Source organism: Mesoplodon mirus (assembly GCF_964341445.2).
Source record: "Mesoplodon mirus genome assembly, chromosome: 11".
Taxonomy (NCBI): Eukaryota; Metazoa; Chordata; class Mammalia; order Artiodactyla; family Ziphiidae; genus Mesoplodon; species Mesoplodon mirus.
Window position 1 is genome coordinate 20,166,317 of NC_138987.1, and position 13,073 is coordinate 20,179,389.

Here is a 13,073-nt window from a genome sequence, read left to right on the forward strand (position 1 = left end):
TACCCGCTAATGTTGGGCTCTAGTGAGTTAACATTTGCACATACCAGACAGGATGTTAACATGAGGTTGGCAGATGACCTACTCCCACTCCTACATTAAAGGCTTAGGAGGTTTTGAAGATGTGCAAATCAAGGTGGGTTATGGATGATTCACTTGGTTCAACATCAGCGGGGGAAGAGGCCAAGGCCATCAGTCAGATCTGAGATAAGGGAAATATTTTGGTCTAATTGTCTATTTTTGTAGGGCTTATGCTTTGTTCCAAAAATATATAGGTAAGAACCAGGATATATATATATATTTTAAAATCAAATAAACATACTGGTAAAGCTTTTTTTTTTTTCAATTTAGAAGATATCATTAAAAATTTTTTTTCTTTTCTTTTTTTTTTTTTTACATCTTTATTGGAGTATAATTGCTTTACAATGGTGTGTTAGTTTCTGCTTTATAACAAAGTGAATCAGTTATACATATACATATGTTCCCATATCTCTTCCCTCTTGCGTCTCCCTCCCTCCCACCCTCCCTATCCCACCCCTCTAGGTGGTCACAAAGCACCGAGCTGATACTGGTAAAGCTTTTAATTGCTTCTCTACCCACTGGAATCAGAACTTCTTCATTAAAGTGAAATTTTAATACGGGGGGGTGTGGAAAGGGCATTTGAAAGGGACAGAATCGTGAAAAGTCTACTGCCTGGTACTATTAAAATGAATACTTCCCATTCATTGATGCTCTACAAGGGAAGAAGAAGAAAATGTAACAGCAATTTGAGACCCTACCATATATTGCACAATACTAGGTTCTTTCACATACTTTATTCCACTGATTCCTCACAACCTGAGAGATGGGTATTTTGATCCCCATTTTACAAATGAGGAAAGCTAGACCTAACAGGTCAAACTTTTTTTTTTTTTTTTTTTTGCCCAAGACATGCAGCTTGTGGGATCTTAGTTTCCCAACCAGGGATCGAACCTGGGCCCTCGGAAGTGAAAGTGCAGAGTCCTAACCAGTGGATCGCCGGGAAATTCCCCAAACTATTTTCTAAAATTCACATACTTGGTAAGAAATACAATCTACTAAGCCAATGCTTCTCCAGATGTGGTCTACAAATTGTTATTGGTATGCAAGATTTGATCAAATCGAACAGTGAAGTTAAACGTAGCAATTTTTGCCTCTACAAGTTTACTCATTCACTTGCAGATGCTTAAAATTTCCTTGGAGTGGTCCTATTTGTATTTAAACATGTCTATCAGAAAATATGTCCAATAGATACAGTTTGCTCATCCTAGAGATATGTTCTAACTTTTCCAGAAAAACAGCAGTTTAGCATTTTCTTCTCTCCCTGAAATTGCTTGTACAATAGAGGCTGGGGCATAACAGCAAATGTATATGGAGTTTATTTTGCTAAGTCATTTATATTTATCAAGCTTATCATTAATTTTGGAATTGACAATATGCTTGTCAATAACTCTGGGTGACCAAATATTGCCATATATGTATATGGATTTTAAAAGGGAAATTTCCAATATAGTCAAGAGTTATATGAGGAACTGTTCATGGGAAAATAACTTCTCAAAACAAATTAGCAATGTTAAGAAATTTTTAAGAAAAAATTTCCAAAGCTAGAGATTTTTCACACAGGAATTAGGCCTCCATGTGTCTATTGGACCAAGTACAGAGCACAAGGGGATCATTTGGTGAATGATCCCACCTTTAAGTATAACCCATTTTTCATGTTTATATATTAAAAAAAAAACACTGAAAATCATACTCTTTGCAGAGACATAAATGGGTGTATATTTTGTAAACCTACCGTTTTTCAGCAATTCAGTTTAATATGATGTTAATAATTACCATATAAGTAAACTTCTTGATGGTAATTCAATTCACTTCCATTTCTTTTTTTATTGTTTCCTCTACTTCAACCTTTTCTTTTGTTAAGTCTTAATATCTTGCCCAAATATAATTAAAATAAAGTAACACTAAAAGCATTTTAACTGCCAATGAGTAATGAAACTTGTGAAAACTTGCAGGTACAAAGGAGTGCATGAGAAAAATGAATATGCATTCAGACACATAATTGTTTCCCAACAGGTTTGTTCAAGTTCACAATTATAAAAACTGAAAACAGAACTTTAAAAAGTTAGTTGTAAAAATGTCTATTTTAAGTGTCTTTCTAGGAGCTTGTTCAGTTAGAACAGTTTTAAACACTGATCATGACATTCTTTACCCATTGCTGTGCAAAATTCTACTGTAGCAGACATCTTCTGCAAAATGCCCAAGAAGAAATATTATCCTTTTAATAACTCTTTATTATGAAGATAGAAAGTTTAAAGACTCTGGAAATACAGATATAAAGGCTCTATGTTTCAGAAATCATCTGGGTATACTACACATACATGAGATTAATGCATTTTAGAAAATTTCTCTCTTCACGTATGTGTGAATTGAAAAATATAATCATGTATTAGAAAGCACATACATGTATATACATGTTAATTTAAATATATTTAAGTTAATTATGCTGAACATATTGAGGGACAGGAAAAGATGTAAAAGTGGATAGTCTCAGACTTCAAGAAAATATTAGCAGATACTTACAATATGCAAAAGTTTTAACACGTCCACAAACCTGTAAAAAACAGCAATGAGACATGTTTTAAATGAGTCAATGGGGAAACAAATAGTCTTCTGAATTGGAAACTGGATACCTACACTTTCTCTGAGCTCATGATCTCCTTGGCAATATGATGGACTTTACTTTTCATTCCAGTATCTTCACCCTGTGATAAGAGTGCATTAAGAAAACATGAACTCATAAAAGGATAATGAAGATCAGCTTGGAGCTAGTTAGATGTACATTCAAGCTCTGATACTTATAGGTTTCAATTAGAACACATTTCATACTATATAATGTCTCAGATGGCAAACGTGGAGGTTTAGATGTGGTTATTAAACCATGATACACGATTTGCTGAGAGCAATCGGTAATCCTCACCATCATCAACAGTGGACTGATAGACTGCCCCAGGAGCCCCAGAGCCCTGGTGGGGCATACTGTCAATGGTTCAAAACTGAAGCCACATTCTGCAGCCACTGAAGCCTACAGATATCACATGATGTGAGTTCCTGGGGTGCACACAAATAATTTAAGATTAGGAAAGATTCAATAGGCATGTATAAGAGCACTTCACCCGTAGTAAAGCCACTCTAAATCAGGCAACTTAAGTGCCATCTGAAAAGGGCTCTTCACAATCTATACCACACACATGCCAATGTTATAGCCACAGGCACTCTCAACTTACTTAAAATCCCTTTTAGAAATATGCTCTTACAGTCAAGGCAGTTTTATTCTAAAGAGCTGAAAAGAATTTATTTTAATATGTATTGTATGGTGTGAAAACTAAAAGCTCTAGCAGGGACAAAATATGTACACCTTTGAAAAAAAGAGAGGTGATTATGAATGAGGTCTCAATATTTATGCGAGATTATTGTTGTAGCTGTTTTCATTTAAATACTGACAGAGCTGGCTTTGACTCCAGGGCAGTAGAGGAAAGGAGAAGAGTTTCTCTCCATTTCTCTTCTGGTGAAAGATCTGAACACTACATTTACAGAGTGAAGGGCAAGAGAGTAAACAAGGAACAAGCAGTCATAAAATTTCAGGTATTACATGTAAGGTGAAAATTATGACTGCTGCCATTAGAAGGAAAGTGCACTGATGTTTCTGTGGAAGAAATGTCAGATCTGGTTTTAGAAAGAGGCCTCTACATTCATGCCGGCATTGGCAGTACCAGGACCCAGTTATTTTGTGCTGCACAGAGTGCAGAGTTGGACAAGGCAATGTCACAATAAGGGTAAAAAGTGACCACGACAGTCCAGTAGTCAGTCACTAATAAAATGACAGGAAAAAATAATGGTGGTGACTAATTCTTATTTATTTATTTAGGAAGTGAACTCTCAGATTATCTCAAAGTTTTACCCAATGTTTAAGTCTCTAAAAATAATAATAGTAACAGTGTGAAAGAGTCTTCTTTTCTAAACCGAAATCATGGCTAGGATGCTAGCACATCTGCTTACCTGAGCATCAAGAAAAGGACTATCTTATTTCTTTTTTTTTTTTTCTTTTTTTGGTATCCATTTGCTTCCTCACACTGTCAGTCTTTCCCCATCCCCACCAGGATAGAACAGTGCTGCGTGTGGTGGCCACGGGGGTGGCCCGCTCAGACAGCCCGTCAAGGGAACCTGCTGCAGGGAGCCAGGCTGACCGAGAGCCTCTAGCTGCTGCACATTCAGAGTCACCACAGCAAGAACATCAGGCCACGAGTCCCGCAGGCTGCCCCCAGCAAGGATGACCAGGAAAGTGTACTAGAGCCAGGCCCCCCTGCCTGATGCAGACCCCTCAGCAGCCTGATCAAGACTTTCTCAGAACTTCCTTGGCCTGAGGTTGCTCTCCCCCCAGTCCCTCCTCCCCTCTCTCCTAGCACAGGCCCCACCTGCATGGAAGTCAAAGGCTTTTCCTTCCACTCCTGCTCCCTCCCTCCCTCTTTCCCTTCACAGGCAATTGCCCCAGTAAGTCTCCTGCAAGTCCTGCTGCTGGTCTAACCTTCTTGGCATCTATGCCTAGGACACTGTAGGCAGTCAACAAGTACTGCGTGAACGAACAAACCTCTAGAAAGAGTGAGGCTGTGGAAAGTACATGAACTTTAAGTTGCAAGGATACAAGTTTGGGTTCCTGCTCTGCCATACGTTATTTGTAACCTTAGGAAAGTTTCTGAGACCTGAGCCACAGCTTCATCATCTGTAAAATGAAGATAATACCACCTCTGGCAAGGGTTGTCAGGAGGATTAAACGAAATAGTTTACCTAAGTTCCCTAACAAAAGGTCTCATTAACAACTGTGAGCTCATTCTGCTCCTACCATTTAATGGAGCTACTTCTAAGAATCCTTCACCTTTCCTTCACCAAACTAAATACAGCCCCAAATAATCCTATACACCCACTAGTGAATCCCTTGTTCAATTGAGCCCAACTGATGAACAAACTTTATTTTCATTCTTGACTTGCCTACGAGAGGCTTAGTGTTTATTTTACTAGATTTTAGAAAGTGAAATCTCATTAGAGGTAGGTATCTTAATACTCTGAAACTTAAGCTATTTCCCTAAAGCTTTAAGTAAAACATGCTTTAAAACAAACACACCAATATAAAATCTGAAACTGCAGTTCAGTACCAGCTTCTTATGCCTGAGATTTTTAGAGTCCCTTTAAAAATTTTTTTAGGGGGACTTCCCTGGTGGTCCAGTGGTTAAGAATCCACCTTCCAATGCAGGGGACATGGGTTCCATCCCTGGTGGGAACTAAGATCCCACATGGTGCAGGGCAACTAAGCCCCAGCACCACAACTAGAAAGCCCACCTCGTGCCTCAACTACAGAGCCCCATGCGCTCTGGAGCTTGCACACGACAACGAGAGAGGAGCCCTCGCACCGCAAGGAAAGATCCCACATGCCACAGCTAAGACCTGACACAGCCAAAAATAAATAAATAAATAAATTTTTTTTAGGGCTTCCCTGGCAGTCCAGCGGTTAAGACTCCGCGCTTCCATTACAGGGGACACAGGATCCATCCCTGGTCGGGAGCTAAGATCCCACATGCTGTGTGGCCTGGCTCAGCCAAAAAAAAAAAAAAATTTTTTTTTAAGTTTGTAGCCTTCTGGATTATGGTGTTTTCCAAGAAGATACAGCACACAGTGACTTTGTGAAGATTTCCACGTAGCAGTTTTGAGAAAAAGACTTAAGCATGATAATGTATGCACTTGAATACGCATCCTATTGTAAAAAGCCTCCAGGCGGATAAACTAAATTATTAGTGGTAGTCACTCACAGCGGGGGGGCAGGATTAGGAGGTGTGAGGATGAGGGAATCTTTTGTATGCTTCAGTTTTTACAGGATTGGCTATGTAAGTTGCAGGTTTGATGCAAAGTGAAAGGTAGGCATCTTGTTCAAAATTATTAAGAATATCAAGATTGTGTCAGTAGAGCATCAAAGGAAGTGAGGGCCCTGTGTGGTACAGGTTGCTGGCTCGTGACGCTGCCCCCAAGCCTTTATAATTTTTATTAACCTAATTTTTTATTGAGGTATAGTTGACTTACAATATTATATTAGCTTCAGGTGTACAACATAGTGATTCAAAATTTTTATAGATTATACTCAATTTAAAGGAATTATAACATATTGGCTATATCCCCTGTGCTGTGCAATATATCCTTGTAGCTTATTTATTTTGTACATAGTAGTTTGTGCCTGTTAATCCGCTACCCCTATCTTGCCTTACTTCATTATCTGCAAAAAAAATTGTTTTTACCTGCTTCCAGAATTTCAGTGTCAGAACCAATGTATAAAAATAGATGCAGTTTGGGCCTCCCTGGTGGCGCAGTGGTTGAGAGTCCGCCTGCCGATGCAGGGGACACGGGTTCGTGCCCCGGTCTGGGAGGATCCCATATGCCGCGGAGCGGCTGGGCCCGTGAGCCATGGCCGCTGGGCCTGCGCATCCGGAGCCTGTGCTCCGCAACGGGAGAGGCCACAACAGTGAGAGGCCCGCATACCGCAAAAAAAAAAAAAAAAAAAATAGATGCAGTTTAATGAAAGGATGCTCAACATCACTAATCATTAGAGATAATGAAAGGATGCTCAACATCACTAATCATTAGAGAAATGCAAATCAAAACTACAATGAGGTATCACCTCACACTGGTCAGAATGGCCATCATCATAAAATCTACGAACAATAAATGCTGGAGAAGGTGTGGAGAAAAGGGAACCCTTTTGCACTGTTGGTGGGAATGTAAATTGATACAGCCACTATGGAGAACAGTATGGAGGTTCCTTAAAAAACGAAAAATAGAACTACCATATGACCCAGCAATCCCACTACTGGGCATATACCCTGAGAAAACCATAATTCAAAAAGAGTCATATACCACAATGTTCACTGCTGCCCTATTTACAATAGTCAGGACACGGAAGCAACCTAAGTGTCCATCAACAGATGAATGGATAAAGAAGATGTGGCACATATATACAATGGAATATTACTCAGCCGTAAAAAGAAATGAAATTGAGTTGTTTGTAGTGAGGTGGATGGACCTAGAGCCTGTCATACAGAGTGCAGTAAGGAATAAAGATGCAGACGTAAAGAATGGACTTGAGGACACGGGGAGGGGGAAGGGTAAACTGGGACGAAGTGAGAGAGTGGCATGGACATATATACACTACCAAATGTAAAACAGATAGCTAGTGGGAAGCAGCCACATAGCACAGGGAGATCAGCTCGGTGCTCTGTGTCCACCTAGAGGGGTGGGATAGGGAGGGTGGGAGGGAGATGCAAGAGGGAGGAGAAATAGGGATATATGCATATGTATAAGCTGGTTCACTTTGTTATACAGCAGATACTAACACATCATTGTAAAGCAATTATACTCCAATAAAGATGTTAAGAAAAAGTTATTATTAAAAAGAAATAGATGCAGTTTAACAATGAATGAAGCTCTTCTGAAAATTACAGTTTAATGATTTTTTAAAGTATGTCTGTTTATGTTCTGTATACATTAAAACACTTATATTAACCTAAAGCATTGGTGACATTTAAATGAGTAAATAGGAAGAGGATTCCTTAAGGTTTTACACCATGTTAAAATTTAAGTTTTTTAAATTATAATCATTTCTATTCTCATAAGAAGTCACACAGATATAGATATAAGAAATATAAGAACTTTATTTTTAGATTTCTTTTTTTAGTGTATCGAAAACCACTGAATCGAACATGGTAGTAGAAGTCCTGGAAGTGAAGGAGATGAAACACAAGGAATATATAAAGTGAGAATTGGACCAAGAGCAGAATCCCAAAGAACACCCATTTAAAACAGGGATTTGCCAAGCTTCAAAGTTGATTATTAGCAGAGTTGGGACGAGAACACAGATTTCCCAATATCTCACCCAGAAATTCTATTACACACTGAATCTCTCTTCATTATCTGCTGCTAATCATGGCATGTCCCTACAAACATTCACTGCTAAACATATACCCATGTATATCTCCTCTCCTCTCCCCTCCAGATTTTTACAAATCCAAACATTCTGCAATACTTGGTTTAAATCTTTTTATGAAACAAATTATTATATATAACATTAAAGTTCCCCTCCTTCTCCAGGAGTAAACACTAACGTCACAGTGTGCATTTGTTGCTTCCATGTTTTCATATTTTACTACAGAAGAATTTACATACAATATCAAGAAATCCTAAACCTCCATCAGAATATAAGTATTGTCATCCAAAAAATATTCAAAGTAAGCTATGAAATCAACTACTAACAAAAATAATCTCTTTTTTTTTTTTTTTTTTTGGCCGTGCCGCGCGTCATGCGGGATCTTAGTTTCTTGACCAGGGATTGAACCCGTGCCCCTGCATTGGAAGCACGCAGTCTTAACCACTCGAACGCCAGGGAAGTCCCCAAAAATAATCTTTAAAGAACAATCAGTTATTAATTCAGAGTGAGTAATAGTCTGGTCTAATTAGCCCTGCTACTTGACTTTAGCTCCCAAACTCTATTTTTTAAAGGGACAATTAGATAGATGAATTTGACCCCTATCCCCCATTCATTCCTCTTTTCTAAGACAGGTTGTTGAATGATTGCTACTAACAGGTTGGATAAGTTCTGCTCAACTGAACAACTCCATTCACTTACCTTTTAAATGACATGTAGATAACATTCCTCAGGAAGCAGTCCTAAGCACAGCCTCATCTTAAAGACCATGTATCAGTCATGCACTAATAACCATGGCTATGTAGGCCATACACATATACACACACAGATAACTGTTATTTTGAAAAATATTTTAGCAAATCAATGCTTTCTAACTTTTTTTTTTTTTTTTTGCGGTACGCGGGCCTCTCACTGTTGTGGCCTCTCCCGCTGTGGAGCACAGGCTCCGGATGCGCAGGCTCAGCGGCCATGGCTCACGGGCCCAGCTGCTCCGCGGCATGTGGGATCTTCCCGGACCGGGGCACGAACCCGTGTCCCCTGTATCGGCAGGCGGACTCTCAACCACTGCGCCACCAGGGAAGCCCCTTTCTAACTATTATAATGATTTCTCTATGTCGTCTGTAGCTAGGAAGGAAGTTTAAGATTTGTAAAATACAGTATGTCTTTTAAAAATTAGAAAGCCAGAAGAAATGCATTAAAAATTAAAAACAGAAACCTAAACCACAGAAAGAACTGAAGCCTTGGTACTGCACGCTCCATTTTCAAATGATGTGAGGTCCCTTAAAGGTCAAGAGGAGGTTTTATTACTAGCTTTAAATAAATCTAGGCACTCTACAGGTGCTGAAACATTTAATAAGTAGAACCACTTAAAATGTGTATCAGCTCTATACAAAATTTTCAAGTAGATGTACTTTATTTTTGGCATCTACCTTTTATTTCCTTTCCTCTTTTTATCACTCTCCCCTTGTTAAGACTCTACTCTGAACCTTTTTCTTTCCCCCCTCTTCAGGACCTTGCTCTGCTGGGCCCTGGGTTAAAGAGAACTGTGCAGAGTGACTCTATAATAATGTTATCCCTAGGCAGATATTATAGCAGGGGACAACAATACTTTAACTTAGGAGAACAACTATGGTGGGCCTGACATTCCTCATCTGTAAAATTAGAGTGTTGAACTTTCAACCTTAAAATTCTGATATTTAAACATTAAATATCTCAGATCTCAGGGGTTGCATGGCAAGTCAGTGAGACAAAGGGTGACAGTGATTCAGAGGCAGCACTGGGAGTGGTGACTATAAAGTATGTGTTTCTTTTCTAGAAGCTGAGATTATAAAGTTTGGGGAAAAAATGGTAGGTACTGGCATAAAGACAGATGTGTAGATCAACAGGAAAAAAATTGAGAGAAGTAAACCCTTAAACTTACGGTCAATGGATTTTTTTTAACTTCTTTTTTTAATGTATTTATTTATTTATTTGGTTGCCCCAGGTCTTAGTTGTGGCTTGCAGGCTCCTTAGTTGTGGCATGTGAACTCTTAGTTGTGGCATGCATGTGCGATCTAGTTCCCCAACCAGGGATCAAACCTGGGCCCCCTGCATTGGAAGCATGGAGTCTTAACCAGTGCGCCACCAGGGAAGTCCCTGGTCAATGGATTTTTGACAAAGTTGTCAAGGCAATTCAATGGAAAGATAGTTGGGGGTTTTTTTCTTTATTTTCAACAAATGGTTGAAAATTGCTGGAACAACTGGATATCTACAAGCAAAAAGATTAATTTATACTCTACCTGACATCATATACAAAAATTAACTGAAAATTTATCATAGAGTTAAATGTAAGACCTAAAGTTATAAAGCTTCTAGAAGAAAACCTTTGTGACTTTGGTTTAGGCTAACAGTTTTTAGATACAACACCAAAAGCATGGTCCATAAAAAAATATATATTGATAGACTGAACGTCATACGTTAAAATTTTTTATGCTTCAAAAGACACCATAAAGAAAATAAAAAGATATGCCATAGATGAGAAAAAATACTTGCAAATCATGAATTTTGTATCCAGAATACATTAAAAATTCTTATAATTCAATAAAACTCTGTTAAAAATGGGTAAAAGAGGTGAATAGACATTTCACTAAAGAAGGTATAAGAAGAGCCAATAAGTATTATGAAAGATGTTTAACATAATTAGTCATCAGGGAAATGCATTAAAACCACAATGAGATATCACTTCATACCCACAGAATGGCATAATCAGAATTCAGAAAATAGCAAGTATTGGTGAAGATATGGAGAAACTGGAACCTTATGGTAGCCCTTACTCACATATTGTGATTTAGGGTTTTAGCTGTCTCCTAATATCACTGAAGGCAGAGTTTATATTTCTTATCCTCCTTGTTATTCTGAGATCATTCCCAAAAGGAAGAATGTACCATTTTTACTCCATCATTTAAAAATTTGACGTTAGTAATTCAATATCCATAATTTGATAGCAAGGTTAGTAGTAGAAAACAGCTCCACCGTCAACTAATTCACTGCTCTACAGCTGTCTGAAAACATTACTGGTCACTAAAACCACCAGGCAGCTCTTAAATTTCAGATTCCTAGGTAACTGTCTTGGAAATTCTCATTTCATAGTTCTGAAACGGGGCATGAAAGTAGATGTTAGAAGAGGAGATTAAAGATAAATAAGAAATAGCTCCAGCCTTCAAGAAGTGAACAAGGGATCAAACCATATATACAAATAACTATACATAAGGACAACTATGAAATGTGCTGATATCTTGAAGGAGGGAAGGATCATAATCAGGGAGTGGTGTAATCATAACCAGGAAAAGATTCATAAAGAATAACGCATTTTAGGGGCAGGACAGGAATAAAGACGCAGATGTAGAGAATGGACTTGAGGACACGAGGAGGGGGAAGGGTAAGCTGGGACTAAGAGAGAGTGGCACGGCCTTATATACACTACCAAATGTAAAACAGATAGCTAGTGGGAAGCAGCCACCTAGTACAGGGAGATCGGCTTTGTGCTTTGTGTCCACCTAGAGGGGTGGGATAGGGAGGGTGGGAGGGAGAAGCAAGAGGCAGGAGATATGGGGATATATGTATATGTATAGCTGACTCCCTTTGTTATAAAGCAGAAACTAACACACCACTGTAAAGCATTATACTCCAATAAAGATGTTAAAAAAAAAAAAAGAATAAAGCATTTGATGGCCTTCAGTCACTCGTTGCTACGTACTGTATATACCTACTGGCCAAAGCCAGAAACCTGGACTCTACTTTCTTCTCCACACTCTATGATCACAATTATCAAGCCCTGTTGATTTGTGCTTCTGAATATTTTATTAATCCTTTCCTCTCCTTCCATATTGCCTCCTTATTTCTTGCCTACATTACTGCAGTAACCTAGGAAGTGGTTTCCTTGCTCTAGATTTACCCCACTGTAACCCATTCTCTCCACTGCCACCAGAGTACTAGTTCTAAAATGCAAATATAATCACATTAGTTCTCAGGTTGAGCTACATTAGCAGCTCCCTATCACCTATGGGCAACAAAGACTGAACTTTCTTTGCTATGTGTTTAGAAGACACTCCACAATGTGTCTCGTTATCTTCACTAGTTTCATTCCTACTCCTCCACACTGTGAATTCAGCCAAATTGCAACCACGTTGCAACTCCAAGTGTGCGCTGCCCTTACATGTCTGTCCTTCTGCTTCAACATCCCTCCTCACCACCTCCCCCTCTCCCAAAGATTTCTGCTTGTCATATTTCAACTCATCCTTTAAGGTGACAGGCACTCAAAGGATTCCTCCTTTATGAAGGCTGCCTTGATATGCTCTCCCTACCATCCCCAAATGACAAGATTATTCCTTTTTTTTTTTTTTTTAATTTTTTTTGGCCGCACCGCTCAGCATGTGGGATCTTAGTTCCCCAACCAGGGATTGAACCCGCGCCCCTTGCAGTGGAAGTGCAGAGTCTTTAACTGCTGGACTGCCAGGGAAGTCCCAAGATTATTCTCTTATTAGTGGAGAATTTTTAGGGCTTAACCCAGTGGATTGTGTTTATTTGCTGACACGTCTGAATTCTCTCTAGTCTGTGATCTTATTCACCCTTGCCCCCTTCTGTGCAGGGCGCAGCGCCTGGTTCACTATGCACTTAAGATGCCTGAAAAAGCAAGTGTACAAGGGTGGCTGCCACCTTCTCAGAATCTAAGACCAGAGCACATGGCTTTTGAATATGTGTTGAGTAACATGAATATGTAAACTGAAACAAACAAAAAGCTCATTATAGCTACTTCATCATGTAAAAGAGTAGGGTGTTGGATTAGACGATTAAGGCCTTTTGCAATTCTAAAATTCTAGGAGTCTGTGTATTCAATTATCTACTTCACCTTTCAAAGTAGGAAGACTATAGAGCTAAAGAGGGACAGTAACTATCAGAAAATGATTCAGTGGATTACAATAATTTTCAAAATAGAAAGTCAAAGATAACCAAAAACCAAAACAAAATAAAAAGCTCTGTATTAACTTCAACTTGTAAG

At 38.9% G+C, this 13,073-nt stretch overlaps 1 protein-coding gene across 4 annotated transcripts in view; it reads right to left on the minus strand.

The window, feature by feature from the left end:
* FGD6 (FYVE, RhoGEF and PH domain containing 6) overlaps positions 1–13,073 on the minus strand; it is a 109,691-nt gene that overhangs the window by 54,454 nt on the left and 42,164 nt on the right. For 2 of the 4 annotated variants that reach the window (XM_082635871.1, XM_082635870.1), the window contains exons 4-5: positions 2,713–2,780; positions 2,599–2,629 (exon numbers count right to left, since the gene is read on the minus strand). The exons of the other annotated variants lie outside the window; for them this stretch is intronic. In XM_082635871.1, coding sequence (XP_082491997.1) covers positions 2,599–2,629; positions 2,713–2,780 — 99 coding nt within the window. The remainder of the gene's footprint in view (positions 1–2,598; positions 2,630–2,712; positions 2,781–13,073) is intronic. 4 annotated transcript variants of the gene reach the window in all.